The sequence below is a fragment of the Erinaceus europaeus genome, chromosome 2 (genome assembly GCF_950295315.1).
Source record: "Erinaceus europaeus chromosome 2, mEriEur2.1, whole genome shotgun sequence".
Classification (NCBI taxonomy): domain Eukaryota; kingdom Metazoa; phylum Chordata; class Mammalia; order Eulipotyphla; family Erinaceidae; genus Erinaceus; species Erinaceus europaeus.
In genome coordinates, this window is record NC_080163.1 from 109,276,061 (window position 1) to 109,303,092 (window position 27,032).

The window sequence follows — 27,032 nt, forward strand, 5'->3', positions numbered from 1 at the left end:
TGAGCTGTGCGCGCACCGGCGCAGGCGTGGCCCCGGGGAGGCGGCATCTCCCCGCATGCGCTTCGAAGCACCGCAGCCTGCCGGGGAGCTGGGCGCTAAAGCAGGTTTTGTGTTGGCGCTTCGCTCCTTAACTCCCCTCCCACCCTGGCCTGGACGATCTTTTTGCCTCGACTTTGTGCCAGTCCCACTGCCTTTCCGTTGCCAATGCTGTATGACGCACCGCTGGCCGTGAACCCATCTCTCGGCCTCTTGGAAATCTACCCTAGCTCACCAGCTTGAGTAGTCTCCTCCCACCGTCTACTGCCCTCTGCCAGCACAAAGGCCCTAAGCTAAATTAAATGTGCTACCCAGGCAAGACACCCACTTCTGAGTCCTCAACAGATATTTCCAAAAGAGAGGATAGTTTACACTCACTACATCATCACCCAGAACCTGTGTGGAATTTGCAAGGGGGAAGGGATAGAAAATGCAGACAAAACTCAAAAGGAATTTCAAGAGCCTTAAATTCCTATTCTGGGACCTTTCTATGCACTGGACTGTGTGTGTCCAGGGTCACATGGGTGGCGCTTTCAGGAAGCCAGCCTTACTAGCACCCTTCCCACCCTCAAGCCTATGCCCCGCCCCCACCCGTGGATGATAGCACAGTGCTTTATGCAACAGACTTTCTTTTTTAAAATATTTATTTATTATTTTATTTTATTTATTCTATTTTGTTGTCCTTGTTGTAGTTATTATTGTTGTCATCGTTAGATAGGACAGAGAGAAATGGAGAGAGGAGGGGAAGACGGGGAGAGAAAGGCAGACACCTGTAGACCTGCTTCACCACCTGTGAAGCGACTCCTCAAGCAGGTGGGGAGCCTGGGGCTCGAACCGGGATCCTTACCCCGGCCAATCCTTTGCAGTAGACTTTCATGTTTGATACACCACAGGTCCCAGGTTCATTCCCCAGCACTGCAGTAAGCCAGAGCTAAGCAAGTCTATGGAAACATAAATAAATGCATCACAAGACTCTTTCCCAAATGAGTTTTATCTTTAAGTTTTTGTAACAACAGATACATTCTTGAGGTCTGGGAGGTGGTACAGTGGATAAAATATTGGACTCTCAAGATTGAGGTCCCAAATTCCAGCCCTGACATTGCATGAACTAAAGTAATACTTTGGTTCTCTTGCTTCCTTTCCCCTCTCACTCATTAAAAATAAATAAGTCTGAAGTAGGAGGAGGAGGACAAGGTGGAGAAGGAGGAGCATAAAGAAAGACTGAGGAAGATAGAGAAGGAGGAGACACATTCTTATAATCACCCAAAGTTAAAAACAGAGATCACCTTAAATCCCACTCCTGTCCTTTCCACATCCTTAGTTACCCCTCCACCAGTCACTCATGTGTATCAATTATTCTTTTTAAATGTCTCCCATATGGCCATATTTTAGATTAAACTTTCACCTTGGTCTTTCTCTTCTTCTTCTTTTTTATTTTTTAACCACAGCACTGCTCAGCTCTGGTTTATGGTGGTACGGGGGATTAAACCTGGGACTTTGGAGCGTCGGGCATGAAGAGTCTCTTTGCAGAATCATTATGCTATCTACCCCTGCCCTGTTTCTTTTAATGACACTAACTGCAACATAATTTTAAAAAGCCAAAAGAATTTGCAGAATGAAGCACTGTGTAAACATAAGATTCAGTCCCTCCATCTAAAGTCTGCATTACTGCTGTTTTCTGCTGTCGTCTCCCCACTTGTCTTCTGTCTTTGGCTGCTCCCTTCTCTAACGCATCCCCTATCTGATTACCTGAGTAATCTGTCCAAAGTAATCTGCCTAAAAGCACACATTATCCTTTCAGGGCCTTGCTTCCCATGGTCCCCCAAGGGCTTAATCCATACACCCCAGAAATCTGATGTGCTCTGAGCTGAATGCAGGTGGTCTATATATCCTCCAGTTAAATAACCTTGACATTTTCTCTAGTTCAAAGAACAAAGAAAAAAAAATTTTTTTAAAAAATAGAAAGAATAGCAACAACAATAATAACCACAACAATGAAACAACAAGGGCAACAGAAGGAAATAAAATAACAAAAAAAATTTACTTAAAAAAATAGAAACAAAGGGAAATTGAGAGGGAAGGGGAGATAGAGAAGAGAGAGAGAGAGAGAGAGAGAGAGAGAGACACCTATAACACTGTTTCACTCGTAAAACAAGGACCAGGGGCTTGAACCCCAGGTCCTTTCAAAAGTTAGCATATACGCTCAGCTAGACACACTACCACCCAACCCAACAAAGAAAATTTAATGGCTAGAGTTTCCTCAGTTTGTAATATTTACCCAGACTTTTACCTGCTAGCATTAGTGGATGGCAAACAGAATGAACAAGCAGCACATAAATAATAGCTGGGACCAGGAGGTTGCTCAGCTGGGATAGTGTGAGGCCCTGAGTTCCAACCCCAGAACTGCATGGAAGCATCATGGATGGCACTGGAGAACTTCATGGATGCTGGAATAGTGCTGAAGTGTCATTCCTCTCAGTCCCTCTCTCCCCATAACAAGAAAACAAACATAATTGGAGCAGGGAGGTTAATCAGCAGTACTATACATGTGTGAGGCCCTGACTTCATTTCCTAGCACTGAGTAAAATAAATAAATAAATAAAATCAAGAACAGCAGACTATATTTCAACAGCTTGGTACTCTCATGGACATATGGTAGCTGTGATACATATATATATACATATATATATATGTATATATATACACAACTGTACAGTTATTTTCTTAAGAATAGTTTCTCTTTTTCATGCTGGAACAAAATCTATCAAAATGTTACTGCAAACAAGTTAGAAAAAGCATTGCCCTCCCAAATAAATACACAGGCCTCCTGGTCAAGGTTTTCTCAAGCTTATCACTGCTACTCCCTTTCACATAACCTTGACTTCAGGCCAAGTTGTCTAATCTTTGTTCACTTTTGTTTTTCTTAATTTTTCTTTCTAACTTTGCATAAATCATTTCATCTTGGAATGTTTATAAAATCTCATCCAGACTAAATGAACCAAATCAACTCTCATTTGGCAAAAACTTCTATGATCATGATAATCTCTTCTGTTAACTCAGAATGCTTATCGGTTCTTCCACTCGTCAAGCATTGCCTTCTGGATCCTCATTATTACTATGTTGAATGATAATTAACTTATTTCCCAATCACCTGTCAATGTAATAATACCCACTTTTTTTTGCCTCCAGGGTTATTGCTGGGGCTCAGTGTCTGTACCATGAGTCCACTGCTCCTGTGGCCATTTTTTCAAATTTATTTTTTGGATAAGACAGAGAGAGATTGAGGAAGGAGGGGAAAATAGAGAGGGGCAGAGAAGGACAGACACCTACAGACCTGCTTCACCACCTGTGAATTGATCCCCCGTAGGTAGGGGCTGGGGGCTTGAACCGAGATCCATGAGCAGGTCCTTGCACTTCGTACTACGTGTGCTTAACTGGGTGTGCCACCCACCCTCCTACACCCCGCCTCACCGCACTTCTCAATCATATTGGAAGTATGGAGTTCATACTGAGAAAAAAGAAAGAAAAAAAAGGGGATTGGAAAGCTACTGCAGCACATCACCAGGTTAAAGAATTTATATTTTCTTTTGTAGGGAATACTATCAATTTTTTTAAATCCTATACACTTTTTAATACTAAAGTTTTACCACAGGGAAGGTGGCTTAATAATGCAGGATTTGCATAGCTGAGACCATAGGTTCCATCGCTGACACCCTGTATGCCTGAGTGAAGTGGTCATTTGGTTCACTCATCTCTCTCACACTCAAAAACCAAGGATACATCTCAAATACACACACACACACAGAGTGAAATTTTGGTAAAAACTTTTTTTTGTCATCAACAGGGCTTCACCACTCTGGGAAGACTTTTAATTTCAGAGAGACACAGAGACAGAAAGATACCACAGTACTGAAGTTCCCCCCACTGGGGTGGAGGCTGGATTTGAACCTGAGCTGCATGCATAGCAAAGCAGGTGCCTTTCCCTATGAGGTATCTTGCATCTCCACTCACAAACTGTTTTTAAATTTTTTTATTATCTTTATTTATTGGATAGAGACAGCTAGAAATCAAGAGACAGAGAGACACCTGCAGACCTGCAAAGCTTCCCTCCTGAAGGTTGGGACTGGGAGCTCAAACCTGGGTCATTACGCATTGTAACATGTGCACTCAACCAGGTGCACTACCACCCAGCTCCAAACTTTCTTTTTATCCTGCTAAAATCAGAACTTAACAAGACAATTGACTTTTATTACAGAAATCAGAATCAGATTGGGAAGAACTTGAAGTATTTGTGAGCTAGGATCTCAAACATCTTAATAAGTGTGGAATGCCAGAATGATAGACAAAAAAAAAAAAAAGGCATGCAGTGAGAGGATGAAAAGAGCTGATTGAAAAGCAATAGGAAGAAGGCCCCCTGCCCCAGGGCAGAATGGGGTCTCTGGAAATAGCAGACCCCTGTGTAGACAAAGTCAGTATGGGAGAAGTTGTGTGGTAGAAAATCAAGAAGGAAGGGAAATGAGAACTAGTTCCTTCCTTGGCTCTGTAATGTGAGATCACATGGGACAGGTCTTTTACCATCTGTGGGTCTTGAAGTTCTCACCTGTAAACTGGTGATAATGTCTTTCTGGTTTGTCTTGTGAAACTTTAATGGTTCGAATGTATTTGTTAATAGAAGAGAGAGGGCACTGTAATCTAGCAAGCAAAAAAAAAATTATGTAAAAAAAATTATGGATTCTGATAAAGTCAAGACAAAGTAGAGAATCCAAAACATGGAAGAAAAAAAACGTGTGTGTGGGGGTTGGGGGTGTGGGGGGGGAGGCATGTCCCAGAATAAATTATAAGAGAGTGTAGGGTATTACAGAGGCTGCTATAGCATAAGGGCTATAATTTATAGCATCCAGAAAAATGTCCAGGCCCAACACAATAGCTCACTCAGCGCACTTGCTTTGTCATGGGAATGACCTAGGTTCCTGCCCAGCCTCCTGTACACTGAGAAAAGAAAGCTTCAGTGCTATGATGGCTTTCCCTGTCTTTCCATTTGAAAGAGGTGGCTTACAGTGGTGAAGCTCCAATGACAACAAAACAAAATAAAACAAAAGAGTTTGGGAGCCGGGCAGTAGCGCAGCAGGTTAAGCGCACATGGCACAAAGCGCAAGGACCAGTGTAAGGATCTGGTTCGAACCCCCGACTCCCCATTTGCAGATGAGTCGCTTCACAAGCGGTGAAGCAGGTCTGCAGGTGTCTATCTTTCCCTCCCCCTCTTTATCTTTCCCTCCTTTCTCCATTTCTCTCTGTCCTATCTAACAATGACAACATCAATAACTACAACAACAATAAAAAAACAAGGGCAACCAAAAGGAAAATAAATAAATAAATATAAAAAAAAGAGTTTAAGATCTTATCTTTCTGTATCCCTTGCATGTCCTTCAGCACTCTTGACGATATCATCCCTGATTAAATTTTCTTTCCCCCATCCTCTCTCTTCTCCTCCGCTGCCCCCACCCTACTAGTTCATCCTCAGAATTATTTTGTTGTTGTTGCTGTTTGCCTCCAGGGTTGTCACTGGGGCTTGGTGCTGGCACTACAAATCCACTGCTCCTGATGACAACTTTTCCTTTTTTTTTTTTTTTTAATTGAACAGAAAGAAATTGAGAGGGGAGGGAAAGATACAGACTGGGAGGTGCTGCACCTAGTTGAGTGTACCTTACCATGCTCAAGGACCCGGGTTCAAACCCCCAGTCTCCACTTGATTTATGAGTGGTAAAGCAGTCCTTCAGGTATCTCTCTCTCTCTCTCTCCCTCTGTCTCTCTAACCCTTCCCCTTTCAACTTCCCTCTCTCTCCTGTCTAATAAAAAAAGAAAGAAATAGAGAAACAGAGAAAGAAAGAAGGAAGGAAGGAAAGAAAGAAGGAAGGAAGAAGGAAGGAAAGGTAAAAAGAAAGAAAGAAAGAAAGAAAGAAAGAAAGAAAAGGCTATTGGGAGCCATAAATTTGTCATGCAGACAACAAGCCCCAGCAATAACCTTGTGGCAAAAAAAAAAAAAAAAAACAACAATAATAATTAAAATTTAACTACAATATTTGAATATTTGTTGGAGTAACTTTAATATAACTAGTCCTGAATAAATATTTCTCTAAGGGTATTGTTACAGATATTCACAATTTTCCAACCCAATAGTAACATGAAATAGGTTCTCATTAAGGTCAGTTGCAATGGCAGTTTTCAAAAGAAACCCAAGTGGGCAGGAGGGTTAGGCTTCTAAAAGAGTGTATGGAGCGCCCTCTTGTGGTATTTCTATGCTAGTGGAACCAAATGAAGATGGTAGTTAATAAATAATACTGAAGTGATGCAGTTCCAGTACTAACAGCCAGATGCCAACCAAATGCTGACTGCATAACAGAAAATGTGAAAATAACAAAGTTAATGAAACCATGGTACTTTGTAGCATTCCCCAACCCATCAGAGAGGGTGCAATAAGACATATACAGGAAAAAAAAAAAAAGAAAACTTTGATGGACAAAACACGAAAAAGATAGTGTTCTAGTGAATACCAGAAAAGATAAATCAAGTGCCATTTAGTTAGGATGGGGCTTGAGTTAATGCTGGAGTTTCTCCTGAATTTCTTGGGAACACTCTAGGACCTGATATCCTAGATATCCTAGACCCATGTCTGCAACCTTGGGGGAACCGTAGTGGTTTGCAATGGGGGGACTTGGGATTCAGAACTCTGGTGGTGGGAATGGTGTGGAATTATATTCCTGTTGACATGTGATTTTGTAAATCAATACTGAATCACTAATAACATTTTTTAAAAAAATCTCAATGTCAGGGAATTGGGTGGTAGCACAGCAGGTTTAGCGCAGGTTGTACAAAGTGCAAGGACAGGCATAAGGATCCCAGTTCGAGCCCCGGCTCCCCACCTGCAGGGGAGCCACTTCACAAGTGATGAAGCAGGTCTGCAGGTGTCTGTCTTTCTCTCCCCCTCTCTGTCTTCCCCTCTTCTCTCCATTTCTCTCTGTCCTATCCAACAATGACAACAACATCAATAACAACAATAACAACTACAACAATAAAACAAGGGCAACAAATAAATAAATAAATATTTTTTAAAATCTCAGTGTCACAGGCTTCTAACATATCTAAGGGGTTCATGAGGACAAAGAGGAGCAGACTCCATGCTGTAAGCCATCTGTCTCTACATCTGCCACTCCTGAGGGCCAGCAAGAGGGCTCTAATGCTGGAAGAATAAACCCTTTCTGATGGAGAGTATAATACACCATATTATACTTACTAAGTGTAGCATCTACTTACCCATCCAAAACTTCCATGTTAATCCATATATATATCTATATGCTAGTCAATGTGTCTATGTATTATACATTATAGTGTCTAGTACAAGGACAATATTCCACATGACATGATCAACATATTTGTGTTTCTGTCGTTCTGCTTTGCTTAAATAAGTGTCTCAGAATGGTTGTTTCTGGGGTTTTGAAATGGTTACACAAGTAGGTGGTTTAGTTCAGAATGTCTGGCTAATATTTTGCAGCAAAGTGACACCTTTGTTTTCCAGTAACTTTGTTTTTTTTTTAAGATTTATTTTTTCATGCAAGAGAGAATCTGAGGCACACCAATACAGCTCACTTGAATGGTGCCCTTGTTTTGTCATGGGCAGGATCCAGATTCGAGCTCAGCCCCAGCTATGCTGAGGGAAACTTCAATGCTGTAGTATCTTTCTCTCTACTTCTGTTGCTGTCTTTTTAGTTGAAAAACTTGGCCTGGAGTGGTGAAGTCTCAGTGATGGCCAGGGTGGGTATGAAGGAGGGGAGGGAGAGGTGTGAGGAGGAGGATGAAGAGGGGAGAAGTGATCTCTGAGGCTTTAGGCATGCAAGTTGCTGCTCTATTGGGCTGAGTTATTCTGTAATCCTTCAAAAACTTTTAAAACAAAAAGTTGCGCATGTGGCACAAAGGCAAGGACCAGGATCCCAGTTTGAGCCCCCGGCTTCCCATCTGCAGGGGAGTCGCTTCACAGGCGGTGAAGCAGGTCTGCAGGTGTCTATCTTTCCTCTGTCTTCCCCTCCTCTTTCCATTTCTCTCTGTCCCATCCAACAACGATGACATCAATAACAACAACAATAAAAAAAATCAAGGGCAACAACAGGGAAAATAAATAAATATAAAACCAAAAATAAATAAGAAGCTTTTCAATAAGTGAGAGAGAGTTCACCAGAGCATCACTTTGGCATGTGTGTTGCTGGGACTGAAATCAGGGCTTCGTGCTCAAGGGTTCAACATTTAATTCACTACACCATCTCCTGGGCAGTCCTACAGTAATTCATGGGAACCCACTTTGGCTGTCTGATATTCAATCACAATGCCTCCTTTAACATGGATACAGTTTCTCCCTGTCTTGTTGATTACTGCCTATAGTCCGTTCATATCCTATTCCTAACCACACATCTTGACTCCAGCGCCACCTGCCTCCCAGGCTGACCTCTAGCTGTTGCATCACCTAATTTTCCTTTTTCTGACTTCCAGATGATGGGCATGAACAAAGGAGAGTGTTGTTGCATCTTCTCTCTGGGTTTCAACTCTGTTCCTCCACTTTCAGTTATATCCTTTTGGCCCCTCTCCTTTGGCTACAGCTCACAATGCATCCAGGAACAACTCTTTCTTTCCTCTTAGATTCTCCAGGCCAAAGGATGATAAAGATTTCTCCTGTGGGGAGTCTGGCAGTAGCAGAGCGGGTTAAGCATACATGGTGCGAAGCACAAGGACCAGGTGTAAGGATCCTGGTTGGAGTCCTGGGCTCCCCACCTGCAGGGGAGTCACTTCACAAGCGATGAAGCAGGTCTGTAGGTGTCTATCTTTCTCTCCCCCTCTCTGTCTTCCCCTCCTCTATCTATTTCTCTCAGTCCTATCCAATAACAACAACATCAATAAGAACAACAATAACTACAACAATAAAACAAGGGCAAAAAAAGGGAATAAATAAATATAAAAATAAAGACTTCTGCTGTCATCATTCCTGGGGACTTCACTATCCCATGCTAATTGATTAACTTCTTTCTCTCTTTCCCCCTTCCTTCCTTCCTTCGTTCCTTTCTTCTTTTGTTCCTTCCTCCCTTCCTTACTTTGTTTTCTTATTTATCTAGGTATATTTGCAGAGCTGGAGCTGACAAATGCATGGCTGCACCAAGTCGCTTTTTCATTCAGATAGAAAGGCAGAGGCAGAAAGAGGAGAAACACCACAGTACCCAGCTTCATTTGGGGCCATAGCACTTCCTATGTGGCAGGAGGACTGGAACCTGGGCTATGTGCATGGCAAGACACATGCTCAGTGAATTATTTCTCCAGCCCCTCCATGTTGGTCCTTTTAACCCTGCACACAGGTGCTGTGGGTGTTATGGATGGTGTGAGTTGAACTATATTCCCCAAACTCCTGTGTTGAAGTCTAGTCCTAACCTACAGGACCTCAGAATGCAATTCTATTTCGAGACAAGATTTTAATGAGCATAAGATTAAATGAGACTACTAGAGAAAGGCCTAAGCTAATATGCTGGTGTCCAGGCTGGGGGTAGATAGTATAATGTTTATGCAAAGAGACTCTCATGCCTGAGGCTTCCAAGTCCCAGATTCAATCCCCAACACCACCATCAGCCAAAGCTGATCAGTACTCTGGTTAAAAAAAAAAAAAAAAAAAAAAAAAAAACCTCATTTCACTTCTCTGTGGGAGTTGGGTGGTAGCACAACAGGTTAAGCGCAGGTGGCACCGGCATAAGGATCCCGGTTTGAGCCCGGCTCCCCACCTGCAGGGCAGCCCCTTCACAAGCCGCTGGTGAAGCAGGTCTGCAGGTGTCTATCTTTCTCCCTCTCTGTCTTCCCCACCTCTTTCGAACCAGAATCCTTACGCCAGTCCTTGTGCTTCTTGCCACAGGCACTTAACCCATTGCGCTACCGCCTGACTTCCAAGGAGAATATTTTTTGTTTGTTTGTTTTTTTGTTAAAATGAGGTGATAACCTCTATGAAAAAACTGTTATGGAGGTTTCTCAGGATATTAAAATAAGATCTGTCATATAATCCAGCAATTTTATTCCTAGATATTGATCCAAAGAACACAAAGACACATATCCAAAAAGATATGTGCACAATTTATCCATTAAAGTCCTATTTATAATAGCCAAGATATAAAAACAACCCACGTGCCCAATAACAGATGAGTGGATTAAGAAGCTGTAGACTAGCAGCCCAGGAGGGAAGGCCTCAAGCATGGGGTCCTGAATTTAATCCATGACATTACATGTGCCAGAATGATGAACTGGGTTCTAGGTGATTAAGAAATAAATAAATCTTTTAAAAAGATAATATATTAATAATCAATAACATTATTTATTAATAATATTAATAATTATTAATGTTAGAATAATCTATTAATGATATTATTACTATTAATATATACTAATGTTATTATTGCCTCCAGGGTTATTGATGGGTGCTTGGTGCTAGCACTATGAAACCATTGCTCCTAGTGGCCACTTTTTTCCCCCCCAGAAATTGAGAGGGGAGGGGGAGATAGAGAGGGAAAGGGAAAGACAGACTCCTGCAGACCTGTTTCACCGCTTATAAAGTGACACTCCTGCAGGTGGGGAACCAGGATCCTTGTGCAGGTTCTTCTACATTGTACTGTGTGCACTTAACCCGGTATGCCACCGCCCAGCCCCTATATATATATAAATTCAATACTATTCAGTTTGAGAAAAGATGAAGTCTTGTTCTTTGATGCAACATGAATGGAACTGGAAAGGGCCATGCTTAGGGAAACGACTCAGAAGGCAAATGACAGGTATGAGATTATCTCACTTAGAAATGGGATAGAGGGAGCCTGGCGGTTAGCCCAGTGGGTTAAGCGCACGTGGTGCAAAGCGCAAGGACCGGCTCAAAGATCCCGGTTCAAGCACCTGACTCCTCACCTACAGGGGAGTCATTTCACAGGAGGTGAAGCAGGTCTGCGGGTGTCTTTCTTTCCCCCTCTCTGTCTTCCCCTCCTGTCTCCATTTCTCTCTGTCCTATCCAACAATGACATCAATAACAATAATAATAACTACTACAATAAAACAAGGGTGGGGAGTTGGGCGGTAGTGCAGCGGGTTAAGCATATGTGGCGCAAAGCACAAGGACAGGTTTAAGGATCCCGGTTCGAGCCCCCGGCTCCCCACCTACAGGGGAGTCCCTTCACAAGCGGTGAAGCAGGTCTGCAGGTGTCTGTCTTTCTCTCCTCCTCTCTGTCTTCCCCTCCTTTCTCCATTTCTCTCTGTCCTATCCAACAACGACAACAAGAATAACTACAACAATAAAACAACAAGGGCAACAAAAGGAAATACATAAATAAAATAATTTTTTTTAAAAGAAAAAAGAACAAGGGCAACAAAAGAGAATAAATAAATATAAAAAAAATAATAAAACATTCAACTTGGGTGGGGGGCAGGCAGTGGTATAGCCACTAGCGTCTGTGTGTTATCATGCATGAGGAGCCGAGTTCAAGCCGCTGGACCCCACTTGCAGGTGGAAAGTTTCACGAGCAGTGGAGCAGAGCTGTAGTTGTTTCTTCTCATTGTCTCCCTCTTTATTTCTGTCTCACTCTCTATAAAAAAAAAAACCCACCACCAAATAGTGATGATTTCTGTTTCTTGTTTGTAATCATGAATAACTCATTTGTCCTTATTTATTCAGCAAGTAGTATTCACCTGTCACTATGCTACATGTTCCTAGTACAATAATAAAGTCAAATAATTTTTATATTATTTTCAGGTGATTTCAGCAGATGATTCTAACTAAGCTAAACAAAAGGTTCAGGTATAGAATTTTATCCATTTCCGGAAGTTGGGCACAGAAGGTTAAGCTCATGTGGCATGAAACACAAGGATCTGTGTAAGGATCCTGGTTCGAGCCCCTGACTTCCCACCTGCAGGGGAGTTGATTCACAGGTGGTGAAGCAGGTCTGCAGGTGTCTGTCTTTCTCTCCCCCCTCTGTCTTCCCCTCCTTTCTCCATTTCTCTCTGTCCTATCCAACAATGACGACATCAACAACAATAATAACTACAACAATAAAAGAAAAGGGCAACAAAAGGGAATTTTATCCATTTCTAATTCTTAAAAATGGAACTATGCCACCAATGTATCCTGTTGCTCTGGTTCCCCAGAACCCCACCCCACTAGGGAAAGAGAGAGGCAGGTTGGGGGTATGGACCGACCGGTCAATGCCCATGTTCAGCAGGGAAGCAATTACAAAAGCCAGACCTTCCACCTTCTGCAACTGACAATGGCCTTGGGTCCATGCTCCCAGAGGATAAAGAATAGGAAAGCTCTCAGGGGACGGGATGGGATACGGAGATCTGGTGGTGGGAATTGTGTGGAGTTGTACCCCTCTTATCCTATGGTTTTTTCAGTGTTTCCTTTTTATACATAAATTTTTTTAAAGATTAGCATAAAATAAATAAACAAAATAAAAAATAAATTAATTTAATTCCACCTAGAAAAAAATGGGAATATGCCTACAATTAAATTGATACTTTCTTCTTTAAGCTGCTTGAACAGCTAATCTTCATGCTGTTTTTTTTTTCCCAGCACCAAATACTATTAAATACCATGCACCCATTACTGTTGTACTTTGGAGGTTTTGTATCCTTCAAACCACTAAAATACAAATTTTATAGATTTTTTTTTCATCTTGTTCAGTAGGTCACAGTAAAAGTACTGAGGCAAAGGGGTTAAATTAGGCTACCGTTTTATGACTTTTTTTCCAGAGTTCTGAGAACACTGAATTATTTTTAATAACTTAATACATTTTAGTGACTTTAGTAAGTCTTTATTTATTTATTTATTTATTTTAGATAGGAACAGGGAGAAATTCAGAGAGAAGGGGAGGACAGAGGGAAAGAGACACACACCTGCAACGTTGCTTCACCGCTCATGAAGTACCCCCAAGTACTTGAACCCTGATTCTTGCACATGGTAACATTTGTTCTTAACCAGGTACACCGCCACCGAACCCACTCTGAGTTATATTTTAACTTGTATAATTTGTAGTAGATGTATGATAAAGTAGGCTTATGGAGATAATTTTCTTTTAAATTATGATTAATTATAATTTTGCCACTAGGGTTATCTCTGGGGCTTGATGCCTGCACTATGAACCCACCACTCTTCATGGTCTCTCTCTCTCTTTAATATTTCTTTATTCATTTATTGGGTAGAGACAGAGAGAAACTGAAGTGGAAGGGGAAGAGGGAGAGACACCTGCAGCATTGCTTCACTGCTTATGAAGCTCCCGCCTCCAAGGATGGGGACCAGGAGCCTCAACCCATGTCCTTGGGCATAGTAACATAGGCACTTGATTGACGGCACCAACACCCAGCCTCTCTCTCTCTCTCTCTTTTTTAATTTTTTGATGGAGGCAGAGAAAAATAAGAGAGAAAGGAGAGGGAGAGATGAAGAGAGACACCTGCAGGTGGGAATGTTGATGTTTTCAAGCAGTTGTATTTACTTCTATGGTTAAGGGAAGCATTAGGGAAAAGTGGTATGGTAGAAATGTGACAATAACTTGGCACTGATAACATACCAGATATGTTGAAAGATGGTGCAAGAAATACCACAAAAAGTAGTAGAACATGATGCCAACCTGCCTTCCTTAGGCAGACAACCTCACCAATGTGTCCTGGAACCCCACCCCCCCACACCCCTACCCCAGCAGGAAAAGACAGAAACAGCCTGGGAGTAGGGATCAACCAGTCAACACCCATGCTCAAAGAGAAACAATTACAGAAGCCAGACCTCCCACCTTCTGTACCCCATCTGGTCCATACTCCCAGAGGGATAAAGAATAGGGAACCTTCCAATGGAGGGGGGAGGAGCATATGGCACTCTGGTGGTGGGGATTGTATAAACTGGATTCCTCTTTATCTCATAATCTTGTTGATCATTATTAAATCACTAATAATAAAAAAGAAATTGAAAAATAAGAAAATAAAAGCATAACTTGGACTGGGTTTGGTGTATTGCACTACAATAAAGGACTCTGGGATGGGGGTGAGGGTTCAGGTTCTGGAACATGATGTCAGAGGATCTAGAGGGGGTTGAATTGTTATGTGGAAAAATAAAAAAAATGTTATACATGTACAAGCTACTGTATTTTATCTTTGTTACTGTATTCTCTTGTTGACTGTAAGCCATTAATCCCCCCCCCCCCAGTTAAAAAAAACAAAAGTGGTAGAAGAAAGCTGAATGAAAACAAAACTTTGACGTTAGAAAAAGCCAAGATTTGACCCATAAGGGGAGAATAAATTCTCCCCTTACAGAATTTGTAAAAGTCCTGTATATCAATCAGATTTTTGTTACTGCCAGGACTATGCATACAAAAAAAAGAGCATCTGTACAATGTGTGGGAAAAAAAAAAAAGGTTTTCTGGAAAGAAAAAAAACTACAAGTGATCTTTCTTAGTTGTACTGATTAAGTTCCTAACTGTGTATTTTAACTCTCTACCTTGAATTTTTCAGAAACAGTATAGGTATTTGAGTTACAAAATAACTTGTTTTAAGACAATTAAGTTTAAATCAGGGAACTACATTGGTAGTCATCCTTTCTGAAGTTCTGAGAAGTAACAATGCCATTATTTTTCTGCATTAAGTCATCATTTTCCTTAGAAGTATTTTATTAAACTGGTAAAAGGGGCAAATTTAATAATGACAACAAAAAATGGCTACCAGGAACAGTGGGGATGGCATAAGGCTATGCAAAAGACTTTCATGCAGGGGCCGGTGGTGGTGCACGTAGTTAAGCACACACATTACAATGTGTAAGGACCTCAGTTCAAAGCTGGGTCCCCACCTGCAGGGGGAAACTTTACAAGTGGTGAAGTGGTGCTACAGGTGTCACTGCTTATCCCTCTCTATCTTTCCCCTTCTCTTTCGATTTCTTTCTGTCTCTATCCAATAAAGAAAGAAATAAAAGACTTCCATGTCTGAGGCTCCAAAGTCCTAGGTAAAATTCCCACCAGTACCGTTATAAGCCAAAGCTGAACAGTGCTCTGGGGGGGGGGGGGGAATCAGTCTTTTAAGCCACTGTTAACTGAACAGAAATTAAATAGAGGAAAGAAGAAATGAGGAAGTAGGGAAAACCACAGGGAGAAGGTGACATCTACAAGTCAAGGAAAGCGACTTCAGCAAGGGCCCACCCTACTGACACCCTGCTCTCAGACTTCCAGCTTCCAAAACCATGAGAAATGCATTTCTTTCTCTTTTTTCATTTTTATTTTATTTTTTTGCCTCTAGGGTTATTGCCTGCACCATGAATCCACTGCTCCTGGAGGTTATTTTTTCCCTTTTTTGGTTTTTTTTCATTGTTGTGGTTATTATTATTGTTATTGATGTCATTGTTGTTGGATAGAACAGAGAGAAATGGAGAGAGGAAGAGAAAACAGATGGGGGAGAGAAAGACAAACACCTGCAGACCTGTTTCACCGATTGTGAATCGACCCCCTGCATAGGGATGGGGGGGGCTCCAACTGGGATCCTTACTCTGGTCCTTGTGCTTCACACCATGAGTGCTTAACCACTGCGCTACCACCAGACCCCTGAGAAAAGCATTTCTGTCATTCATATGCCATCCAGCTTATAGTATTGTTGTTATGGGGCTTCACAGGAAGTAAGACTTTGCTATGGCTATCCTCACAAGCTAAGACACCACAAGAAATGGTCCCATCATTAAACGGTTCAAGCAGCCTGGGAGTGTGCTGCCTGTATCCTCCTAGAGCCCTGCCTCATTCCCAGGTACCACAGATGTGCTATCCTACGTCCCTTCATCAACCCTATGGGATCTATCACCCTGTTCTACCTAAATTTATAAATAAACCTACATTTATGCCATCACTACTGTTTATCATCTTCGTTGCTGGATTTTCACTACTCTGAATTGACTTGTAAGGAAGACTGACAACAGGAGAGAAGGAAAGACACCACAGCACTGAAGTTTCCTCCAATGCAGAACCTGGGTCATGTGCACATGACAAAGTAGATACACTATCCAGGTGAGCTATCTTGCTGTCCCCCCCCACTTTGTAATACCCCTCTTTTTTTAGTGTAATGCTGAGGAATGAATTAAGGGCCACACACATGTTTAGTAGTGCTAAGCAAACTCCTTGAGCCAGTATTTAAAAAATTCTCTATCATTTTTATGAAAAAGTGTAGGTATAGGGGATCTTAGCAGCAGCAATTTTTTTTTTTTGCCTCCAGGGTTATCGCTGGGGCTCAGTGCCTGCACTACAAATCTTTTTTTCCCCATTGTTATTGGCTGCTGCTGCTGTTATTGTTGGATAGGACAGAGAGAAATCGAGAAAGAAGGGGAAGATAGAAAGGAGGAGAAAAATATATACATCTGCAGACTGCTTCACCACTTTCGAAGCAACCCCCCTGCAATTGGGGAGTTGGGGGCTGGAACCAGAATTCTTCTGCTGGTCTGCACTTCACAGTATGTGCACTTAGCCTGGTGCAAACCACCTGGCCCCCTATCATTATCAATTTTAATGACAGACTGAGAGATACCAGAGCACTGCTCAGCTCTGGTTTCTGCTGGTGCTGGGGATTGAACCTTCGATCTCAAAGCATTAGGCATAAAAGTCTTTTGCATAATCATTATACTGTCTTCTCTGCCCTATTCTATATTTTTAGAGTAAGTGCAAGGGGAGACAGACAGAAAAACACAGGAGAGACACCAAAGTACCATTCCATCCTCCATGTCCACAGTGCAACCATGTGACATGGGCTTTACACATAGGTGCATAGACTCTACCCACTGAGCTACCTCCCAATGCTCTCATGTATACCCTTCACTGAAAGACTGTAGAGATTACTGTCACAATAAGCTCATTGCGCTGAAAGTGTCTAATGATGGGGTCAAGAACATACAACTCTCCAACCTGTAAGCATCCTGTCATGTTTTTAAATCAGCTACAACTCTGGAGCCTGGGTGGGTGATGCTGGAAGCCCAGAGTGTCTCTGAAGATGCTGAAGGAGAATTTTTGTTGTTGTTTCAGTGGCAGGGAGCTGTGATGACTGAGGAGGAAGCCAGGCAAGTTGAATTGGAGCTTTCAGAAGGGATCTGGGCTCTGTACTTAGGGACATCTAGGAAAGAAACAGAGATCTTTCAATTGAAGATCATTAAAACATTTAAGAAAACTATATCATGAAAATTTTTTAAAGCTATTTTAATATGTATATATTAACATGAAGGAGAAAAAAAAACAGAGTATCATTCTGGCATATGTGATACTAGGGATCAAACTTGGAATCTCATGCACTTAAGTCTAGTGCTCTACCCACAATACCACCTCCCAGGACACAATGAAACTTTTTTTTTAAGTCAGCACTTCTCAGCTCTGGCTATTGATAGTCTGGGGATTGAACCTGGGACCTCTCATATGCAAGACTGTTGTGTTATCTTCCACTTAAAATAAACAGTTTTTTTAAAAATAAAATCTGAGGACTGGGTGGGATTTATTAAGTATTCCCAATGAACCTCCCCAATGCTCATGCAGTATTCATCCTGAGTTACTAACAATTAGTTCTTTAGCCTCCAGTGATTGCACAATCATCGTTTTGTCTGAACCTAAAGAGCAAATTTTTGAGGTAGATAAGGACACACTAACACATCTCCATTTTACAAATGAATGAAGCTGAAGAACAGACAGTTAAGATGTTAGCCCAAGTTCATGAACTAACAGGTATCAAAAGGCTCTGGAGATGTGATTCTTATGCCAGGTGAGGGTTGGCAGGATTTCCATAGTCTACACCCCTCCCCCCCCCAGTAACCTGTGCATGCAAAAGAGAGGGCAAATGTCACAGGCAGACATGCCAAACCAAACTCACAGTGAGAAAGGAATTCTCTGGGACACCTGGTCATGAGCAGAAAAGGGCAGAGGAGAAAATGGAGAAAGCAGAGAAAGAAATTATGCCAGCTGAGGAAGAAGGAGTGAGCTACTTACTCTTGTAAGTTCATTATCATCTCTCTCCTCTTAAAAAAAAGGCTGAAGAAAGAAGATTCCAGGCAGATGCATAGGCATTGCAGCCCTCCCTGGACACAGTGCCTCTTGGAATTCCGTATTTCACTGGCAAGTTCAAACAGTCAGATCATTCACTACACGCCCTCATGCTCCCATGGATAGTACACAATCCACAGGGTGTTGAAGAATTTGGGGGAGGGGGGCGGGCAGTGGCACACTGGTTAAGTGCACACAGTATAAAGCACAAGGACCTGTGCAAGGATCCAGGTTTTGAGCCCCTGGCTCCCCATCTGTTGTGTGTGTGTGGGGGGGATGCTTCACAAGCCTTGAAGCAGGTCTGCTGGTATCTTTCTCTTTCCGTCTCTGGCTCCCTTCCTCTCTCAGTTTCTCTCTGTCCTATCCAACAAAATAAAAGAAATGGTCACCAGAAGCACCAAGCCCCAAAGATAACCCTGGAGGGAAAAAATAATAATTTAGGGGGAAATTCAGTAGTGGACTTTCATCAAATCATAACTTGTTTTATCTAATGACTTTTGTCTCTTATCTTCTTCTCCCACCAACCAGGCCCCTTGTTGACCCACAATGATGCCCCTTATAACTGAACACATGCTCTTGGACATGAATCTTCCTTTCTGAAAATAACTATCTCCCTCCATGAGACTGCAAAGTCTCAGAGGACAAGCCTGGGGACTAACACTTCATGGAACCTGCAGTGCCTGCTAGGCATCCATATAGGTTCATTGTTGGTTTCTTTCTTTTTCTTTTTCTTTTTCTTTTTTTTTTTTTTTTGTTTTTGTTTTGCACAGGACCTGCATGCCTGGAGTCCCAAGTTCGAACTCCATATATACCTGAGTTGGGTGGTGGTCTAGTTTTTCTCTCTCTCATAAAAATAAATACTGGGGGGTTAAGGACCGACATAAGGATCCGGGTTCGAGCCCCCGGCTCCCCACCTGCAGGGGATTCGCTTCACAGGCGGTGAAGCAGGTCTGCAGGTGTCTATCTTTCTCTCCCCCTCTCTGTCTTCCCCTCCTCTCTCCATTTCTCTCTGTCCTAACAATGACAACATCAATAACAACAACAACAGTAACTACAACAATAAAAAACAAGGACAACAAAAGGGAAAATAAATATAAGTAAATAAATTTTTTAATTAAAAAAATAAATACTGGGCTGACAAAATAGCTCATTTGGATAGTGTGCTGCTTTGGCTTGTATGTGCGCATTGCCAGTCCTCACAGCACTGAAGGAAGCACTGGTACTGTGGTTTCTTTTTTTCTCTCTACTTCTCTATCTTAAAAAAAAAATTAATGTAATTTAATTTAACAATAAATATTTTTTAAAATCCTAGTAAGTTATGATTATCTAAGGGGAAGAAGGGGAAAAATATGGTAGTATTCTTCCCCTATTTGAAGTCTTCTTTTTTCTTTTTTTAATATTTGATTTTTTTAAATTATTTTTATTTACTTATTGGATAGAGACAGCTAGAAATGGAGAGGGAGAGAGAGCGAAAGAGAGACACCTACAGCACTGCTCAACAACTTTCAAAGCTTTCCCCCTGCAGGTGGAGGACCAGGGGGCTTGAATCTGGGTCCTTGCGCTCAGCCAGGTGAGCTACCACCCAGCCCCTGCATTTTTTCTATATACATATATATATATATATATGTTGTTGTGGGGCACCAAGGCCTGCACTATGACTCTGCTAAAAGTGGTGGTTACTCTTTTTTATTTTCTTTTTCTTTCTTTTTTCAAAAGAGACACACAGAGAGAAAAATAAAGAGGGGGAGAAAAGAGAGAGAAAAGGGAGAGAAGGAGAGAAAGAGAAACACTTGTGAAGCTTCCCTTCTGCAGATGGGGACTGGGATCTTCTTTGAGATCAGCGGGGAATAAGCATTTTCAGTATTGTTCTAAGATCAGTATATAAGAGAACAAACAGGAGTGGTTCCTTTGTGCTACTTCAGTGACATTGAGAATCCAATAATACCTGTTGGTGTTTTTTTTAAAAAAAAATTGGGGGTCGGGCTGTAGCACATCAGATTAAGTGCACATGGCGCGAAACTGGAGGACTGGCATAACGATCCCAGTTCAAGCTCCTGGCTTCCCACCTGCAGGGGGGTTGCTTCACAAGTGAAGCAGGTCTGCAGATGTCTATCTTTCTCTCCCCATCTCTGTCTTCCCGGTTGAGTGCACACATTACCCTGTGGAAGGGCCTGGGTTCGAGCCCCTATTCTCTACCTGCAGTGAGGAGATGCTTCATGAGTGGTGAAGCAGGTCTGCAGGTGTCTATCTTTCTCTCCCTTTCTACCTCCCTCTCCCCTCTCAATTACTCTCAGTCCTGTCAAATAAAATTAAATTTAAAAAAAGAGAAAAATGGCTGCTGGGAGTTATGGGTTTGTGTTCTATGCATGTGCTGGACCCCAGCAAAAAACCTAGTTGCAAAAAAAAAATAATAAATGAGAGAATTTTTTAAAAAAATACCTGAGGAGCTGTAGGAAAGTGTCCTTCCTTATGGGAAGAGTCCATTGTAGATTTAATTAATCAGTAGCTGTCTGCAGTACACTGTAACCAATAATAGCTAACATACATTCTTCTCAAATGCACATGGATATTTCTCAGAATATATTTTTTAATAATAAAGCAAGCATCAGTAAGTTCTCAAATTTTATCTATTTTTGTGTAGCTGGATATTTGTGCATGTGTGATTTAAGCACTCTAAGTGGATCTTTTCAGATGGATAGACAGACTGAAGATAGACAGTCAGCCAGCCAGCCAAACAGACAGAGGGCCAGGTGGTAGCGCACCTGCTTGAACACACATGTTACAGTGCACAAGGACTCAGATTCAAGCCACAGGCCCTGCCTGCAGAGGGGAAGCTTTGTGAGTGGTGAAGCAGGGCTACAGGTGTCTCTTTGTCTCTCTCCCTCTCTATCTTCCCTAACCCTCTCCATTCTGGCTATCTCTCCCCAATAAATAAAGATATTTTTTAAAGAAAAAAAAGATAGATATATAGATATATAGGTATATAGATAAAGATAAAACAAGAGGGAGAAATAACACAGTACTGAAATTTACCATAGAGACAAGACACTTTCCTCCAGAAGATCAGAAACAAGACAAGCATATATGTTTTTTTCTTTCCATTTATTTATTGCTTTGTCCACCAGAGTTATCTCTAGAACATGGTATTTAACATAGAAGTTAAATACTCCTGGGGGCTGGGTGGTAGTGCAGCAGGGTAAGCGCACATGACACAAAGCGCAAGGACCGGCATAAGGATCCCGGCTTGAGCCGCCGGCTCCCCACCTGCAGGGTAGTCGCTTCACAAGCGGTGAAGCAGGTCTGCAGGTGTCTGTCTTTCTCTCCCTCTCTCTGTCTTCCCCTACTTTCTCCATTTCTCTCTGTCCTATCCAACAACGACAGCAACAATAATAATAACAACAACAATGAACAACAAGGGCAAAAAAAAGGGAAAAAGTAGTGTCCAGGAGCAGTGAATTTGTAGTGCAGGCACCGAGCCCCAGCAATAATCCTGGAGGCAAAAAAGAAGAAATTAAATACGCTTTTAAATACTAAGTTAAATACTCTTTGCCTCGTCTTTAAGCACTCAGAAGTTTAAGTGCAGAGGACAAAGAACTATCAACCATTCTGCTAAGACAGTGCTTGTTGTGAAGTCAGTGGGCTGAGAAGATGAGCCAGTCTGGAGGACAGGAAATGGAAGGAAGTTTCACAGCAGGGCAGCAGTCAAGGGTGAGTAGGAAGGAAAACATCTGGTGGCAAAAAAGAAATTTCCTGGCATATCAGCCAGATCATCAAAAGCTCAAGACCAAGGACAGTACTGTCAGGTTTTACCCTTTACATCTTGACTTTTCTCTTGTAAAAGTGAACATTAAAGGGGGGCTGGCAGTGGCCCACCCAGTTGAGAATACACATTACCATGCACAGGGACCTGGGTTCAAGCCCCTGCACCCCACCTGCAGGGGGGGAGCTTCATGAATGTTGAAGCAGGTCTGCAAGTGTCTATCTTTTTTTATCTCTCTCTCTCCTCTCTCAATTTCTGTCTTATTAAATAACATAGAAAGAAAGGAAAGAAAAGGGGGGAGGGACACTGGGAGTGGTAGATTTACACTGAGCCCTGGCAACAATCCTGGTAGGGAAGGGGGGAAAAAAAGATGGACATTAAAATCTGAAGATAAAGATGATTCTCCAGCAAATGTGTTTTCAGGGAAAACAAGGAGGGTGAGATGGGAGGATATCATCCTCCCAGCATCAGTCTGGGAGGGAAGAGAAATCTGCAGTCTGCAGAGGAGGTGACAATTACCAAGAGGTGGGTGGGGCATGAGAGGGGAGAAGAGGGTCTAGGGACCTGCACCAGTGAAAAAGGAGAGATTAAGATGAGCCTGCCTGGGCATGTGGACATCCCTGGGGGGATTAGCATAATGGGATGCTTCCAGTGCAAAGATAGACCAGCCCTGCACAGTAACAGGATTAAATTTGAAACTGTTACCGGGGAGGCATGACGAGCCCATTCTTGCCACATGGAGATAAGCTTTGTCTACATCCAACAGGTATTATTGGATTCTCATTGTCACTAAAGTAGCACAAAGGAGCCACTCCTATTTGTTCTCTTATATACTGATCTTAGAACAACACTGAAAATGCTTATTCCCCACTGATCTTAAAGAACAACACTGGGGGCCAGGTGGTGTCTTTCTTTCTTTCTCTCTCCCTCTCTGTCTTCCCCATCTCTTTCCATTTCTCTCTGTCCTATCTAACAACAACATCAACAACAACAACAATAATAACTACAACAAGAACAAAAAACAGCAAAAGGGAAAATAAATAAATACAAGAAAATTTTTTTAAAAGATGGTGCTTACATAAAATAAATATCCAGGGAGATCTAAAGTCTGTTAGAAGACGGAAAAGATAACATAATGGTTATGTAAAAAGACTTTCATGCCTGAGGCTCCAAAATCCCAGGTTTAGTCCCCCACATCACTATAAACCAGAGTTGAGCAATGTCCAAGTAAAAATAAATAAATAAGCAAGCAAAGAAATAAAAACCAAATAAATAGGAAAAAAAAATCTGTTAATGAAGGCCTTGGGGGGTGGTGAGGTAGATAAAATGTTGGACTCTCAAGAGTGAGGTCACAAGTTCTTCCCTGGCATTACATATGCCAGGGTGATGCTTTGGTTCTGTCTCTCTCCCATACTGTCCTCTTCTCTCTCTTAAGTAAATAAATAATTTCTTACATCTATTTTTTAAATATTTTTAATATTTATTTATTTATTGCCTTTTGTTGCCCTTGTTTTATTGTTGTAGTTATTGTTGTTATTGCTGTTGTCATTGTTGGATACGACAGAGAGAAATGGAGAGAGAAGAAGACAGAGATGGGGAGAGAAAGACAAACACCTGCAGACCTGCTTCACCGCCTGCGAAGCAACTCCCCTGCAGGTAGGGAGCCAGGGACTTGAACCAGGATCCTTATGCCGGTCCTTGCACTTTGAGCCACGTGCACTTAACCCACTGTGCTACTGCCCGATACCCATTTCTTACATCTATTAAAGGCTGTCTGCAAGAAAACCCCTGCATAAACTTAGTAAATTCTGTTTAAACTAATTACATGTTCCAAAACCCAGAGAAAAAGATGGGAAACAGAAATCTATTTGTGTTGGGTTATAAACAGAATTGGGGAACAGAGGGATTATTCCTACTACCCTATGTAGTCACTTAGTCAGAGCTGTGTCACCCAGGTATAAGGGAAGAGAGGAAAGTGAATGATAGGAAACTATGGGATGTGCAGATCCAGATTTCACCTAAAGATAATGCAATTGAAACTTATTTCAGATGAAAATGATAATTGAAACAAGTTGAGTGACTTAGAGTTAATGGTAGAGCTGAGACCAGAACCTGAGCTTTCTGATTTTTTTTTAATATTTATTTTATTTATTCCCTTTTGTTGCCCTTGTTGTTTTATTGTTGTAGTTATTATTGTTGTTGTCGTTGTTGGATAGGACAGAGAGAAATGGAGAGAGGAGGGGAAGACAGAGAGGAGGAGAGAAAGATAGACACCTGCAGACCTGCTTTACCGCCTGTGAAGCGACTCCCCTGCAGGTGGGGAGCCGGGGTTCGAACCGGGATCCTTATGCCAGTCCTTGCGCTTTGCGCCACCTGCGCTTAACCTGCTGCGCTACAGCCCTACTCCCTGCTTTCTGATTTTTAAACCATCATTCTTTCCATGACATGAACCAGAAACCATGTTAGGCTACAGGTATTTCTCATTATCCAAAAGTAGAATGGGAGCAGAGGAGATAGCATAATGGTTATGAAAACAGACTCTCATTCCTGAGGCTCCCTGGCCCCAGGTTCTATCCCCTGTGCCACCATAAGTTAGAGTTGAACAGTACTCTCTGATAAAAAAATAAAATAAAATAAAATAAAATAAAATGCATCTTCCTATTAGGCAGAACTTGATAGATTACTAGGGGAGGGGGGAAAAGTCTAGAATAGCTCAGTCTTTTTCCCATATGAATTAATAGTACCAACATTCCTAGGCCTAAAAAAGAACCTATCAGGGGCTGAGCAGTGGTATACCTGGTTAAATACACACATTACCATGCACAGTGACCTAGGTTCTAGCCAACACTCCCCACCTACAGGGGGGATGCTTCACAAGCAGTGAAGCAGGTCTGCAGGTGTCCATCTTTCTCTCTCCCTCTCTATTTCCTTTTCCCCCTTTCAATTTCTCTCTTCCCTATCTAATAAAGTAAGGGGGGGGATGGCTGCCAGGAGCAGTGGATTCATAGTGGTGGGACCCAATCCCAGCAATAATACCGGTGTCAAAAACACAAACAAAACTACCACATTTTAAAAAGATTTTTTAATATTTATTTATTTCCTTTTGTTGCCCTTGTTGTTTTGTTGCTGTAGTTATTATTGTTGTTGTTACTGATGTCATTGTTGTTGAATAGGACAGAGAGAAAAGGAGAGAGGAGGGGAAGACAGAGAGGGGGAGAGAAAGACAGACACCTGCAGACCTGCTTCATCACCTGTGAAGTGATCCCCCCTGCAGGTGGGGAGCCAGGGGTTCGAACTGGGATCCTTACGCTGGTCCTTGTGCTTTGAGCCACCTGTGCTTAACCCGCTATGCTAACTCCTGACTTCCAAAACTATCATATTTTACCAATTAGGAACCGTGTCTACTTTTAGATGGTGGTGAAATCTGTATATTCCCCCTTTCTTCTTTTTTTTTTTTTGACCCAGGGGGAAGGGGTGTGGGAGCTTGAAAAAGTACTTAAAAATGAAGACACTAGGGATCAAGTCTTTCTGGAGAGAGGGGAACGTATCACACAGGTTGGAGTTAGCAGCACACAGCAAAAGATGAGGTCTCATCTAAGTAGTCAGAATAAGCAGGCAGCTACAGGTTTTGGTGGCCTGCACCATCGTGGATACTCTGAAATAGCGAACTTTTTGAGATCATTAGTGAAATCTGAATCTAGAAAGTGAAAACTTTTAACCTCCAAGTGAAAATTCAACATGAAACCAGACATTTCACCTTAGACTTAGTTTGGCAGGAAAAAAAAAAAGTAAAACAAGATATCATCTGAAGTCCTCTAATCTATTTACAGAGCCTGGAAAGTCCAACAGCCTCCACTCCCATTTTTTGTGAATTTTCCCAAAGACTTTTTACTTATTTGGTCTTCTAGACTTATGAGATCTCACTTTCATGTGTGAAAAAGAAGAGAATTTACTATTTAGATATAAAATGGGGTTTATATCTTAGCAAACTTTTTTTTTTTTTAATTGGGAGGTTGATAGTTTACAGCACAGTTGTTGGCGCATGGGTACAATTTCTCATCTCATCAAGACAGATGGCTGCAAAACACTCTCACTGCAAAAATAGGCCCATCATCCTGTACCTCAAGCCCCCGTATCTTTCCCCCACCAATTCCATTTCTACTATCCTTCCCCAGAGTTCTTTCTAGAAAGCTTTTTTTTAAAAAAAAATTTATTTATTCCCTTTTGATGCCCTTGTTTTTCATTGTTGTAGTTATTATTGTTGTTGTTATTGATGTTGTCGTTGTTGGATATGACAGAGAGAAATGGAGAGAGGAGGGGAAGACAGACAAGGGGAGAGAAAGATAGACACCTGCAGACCTGCTTCACCGCCTGTGAAGCGACTCCCCTGCAGGTGGGGAGCTGAGGGCTCAAACCAGGACCCTTACTCCCATCCTTGCGCTTTGCACCACCTGCGCTAACCCTAGCCCACTTTTTAAAATTTGTTTTTATTATTTATTTCCTTTTGTTGCCCTCGTTGTTTTATTGTTGTAGTTATTATTGATGTTGTTGTTATTGGATAGGACAGAGAGAAATGGAGAGAGGAGGGGAAGACAGAGAGGAGAGAGAAAGATAGACACCTGCAGACCTACTTCACCACCTGTGAATCGACTCCCCTGCAGGTGGGGAGCCAGGGGCTCGAACCCGGATCCTTACGCAGGTCCTCTTTTTTTTTTTTTTTTTATGTAGCGCTAGGGGATGGACTGAAGGTCTGGTGCATGTGCAATAACAGAGGGGGCCTCCCTGACCTTTTTTTTAAAAAAAAAAAGGAGAGAGAAGAGAGAGAGAATGAGTATATGAATAGCAGGAAAACACATGAAAGCACAGTTCCACCATCCATGGAAGTCAGGCTGTAGTTCACTGGTGTTATCACATGTATGCAAGCATAAGGCGCAGGTAGCTCAGATCCAGTGTAGTCCATGGAGCTCACATAGAGTGCTAGGGATCAAACCCAGGCTTCATACATGGTAAGATTTTCACCTATACTGCTGAGCTAACTCCTGGTCCCTAAAGCAAATAAGCTGATCAAAGTTTGAAATAGTAACCTGCCACCTTTCTCTCACTTTGGCTTCTCCCCATCCAGCTCATTTCTCTCTCCTTCTCTATAC

General features: G+C 42.0%; 1 protein-coding gene across 3 annotated transcripts in view; it reads right to left on the minus strand.

Moving 5' to 3' along the window:
• Window positions 1-714: 714 nt before the first annotated feature.
• The window catches only part of FBXO16 (F-box protein 16), a 63,446-nt gene continuing 37,128 nt past the window's right edge, over window positions 715-27,032 (minus strand). For 2 of the 3 annotated variants that reach the window (XM_016185609.2, XM_060184898.1), the window contains exon 8: window positions 14,465-17,211. In XM_016185609.2, the coding sequence (XP_016041095.1) occupies window positions 17,038-17,211 (174 nt within the window). In that variant the 3' untranslated portion in view covers window positions 14,465-17,037. Of the gene's footprint in view, window positions 978-14,464; window positions 17,212-27,032 lie in introns of those variants that run through there. The other variant, XM_060184899.1, reaches the window with a different exon arrangement.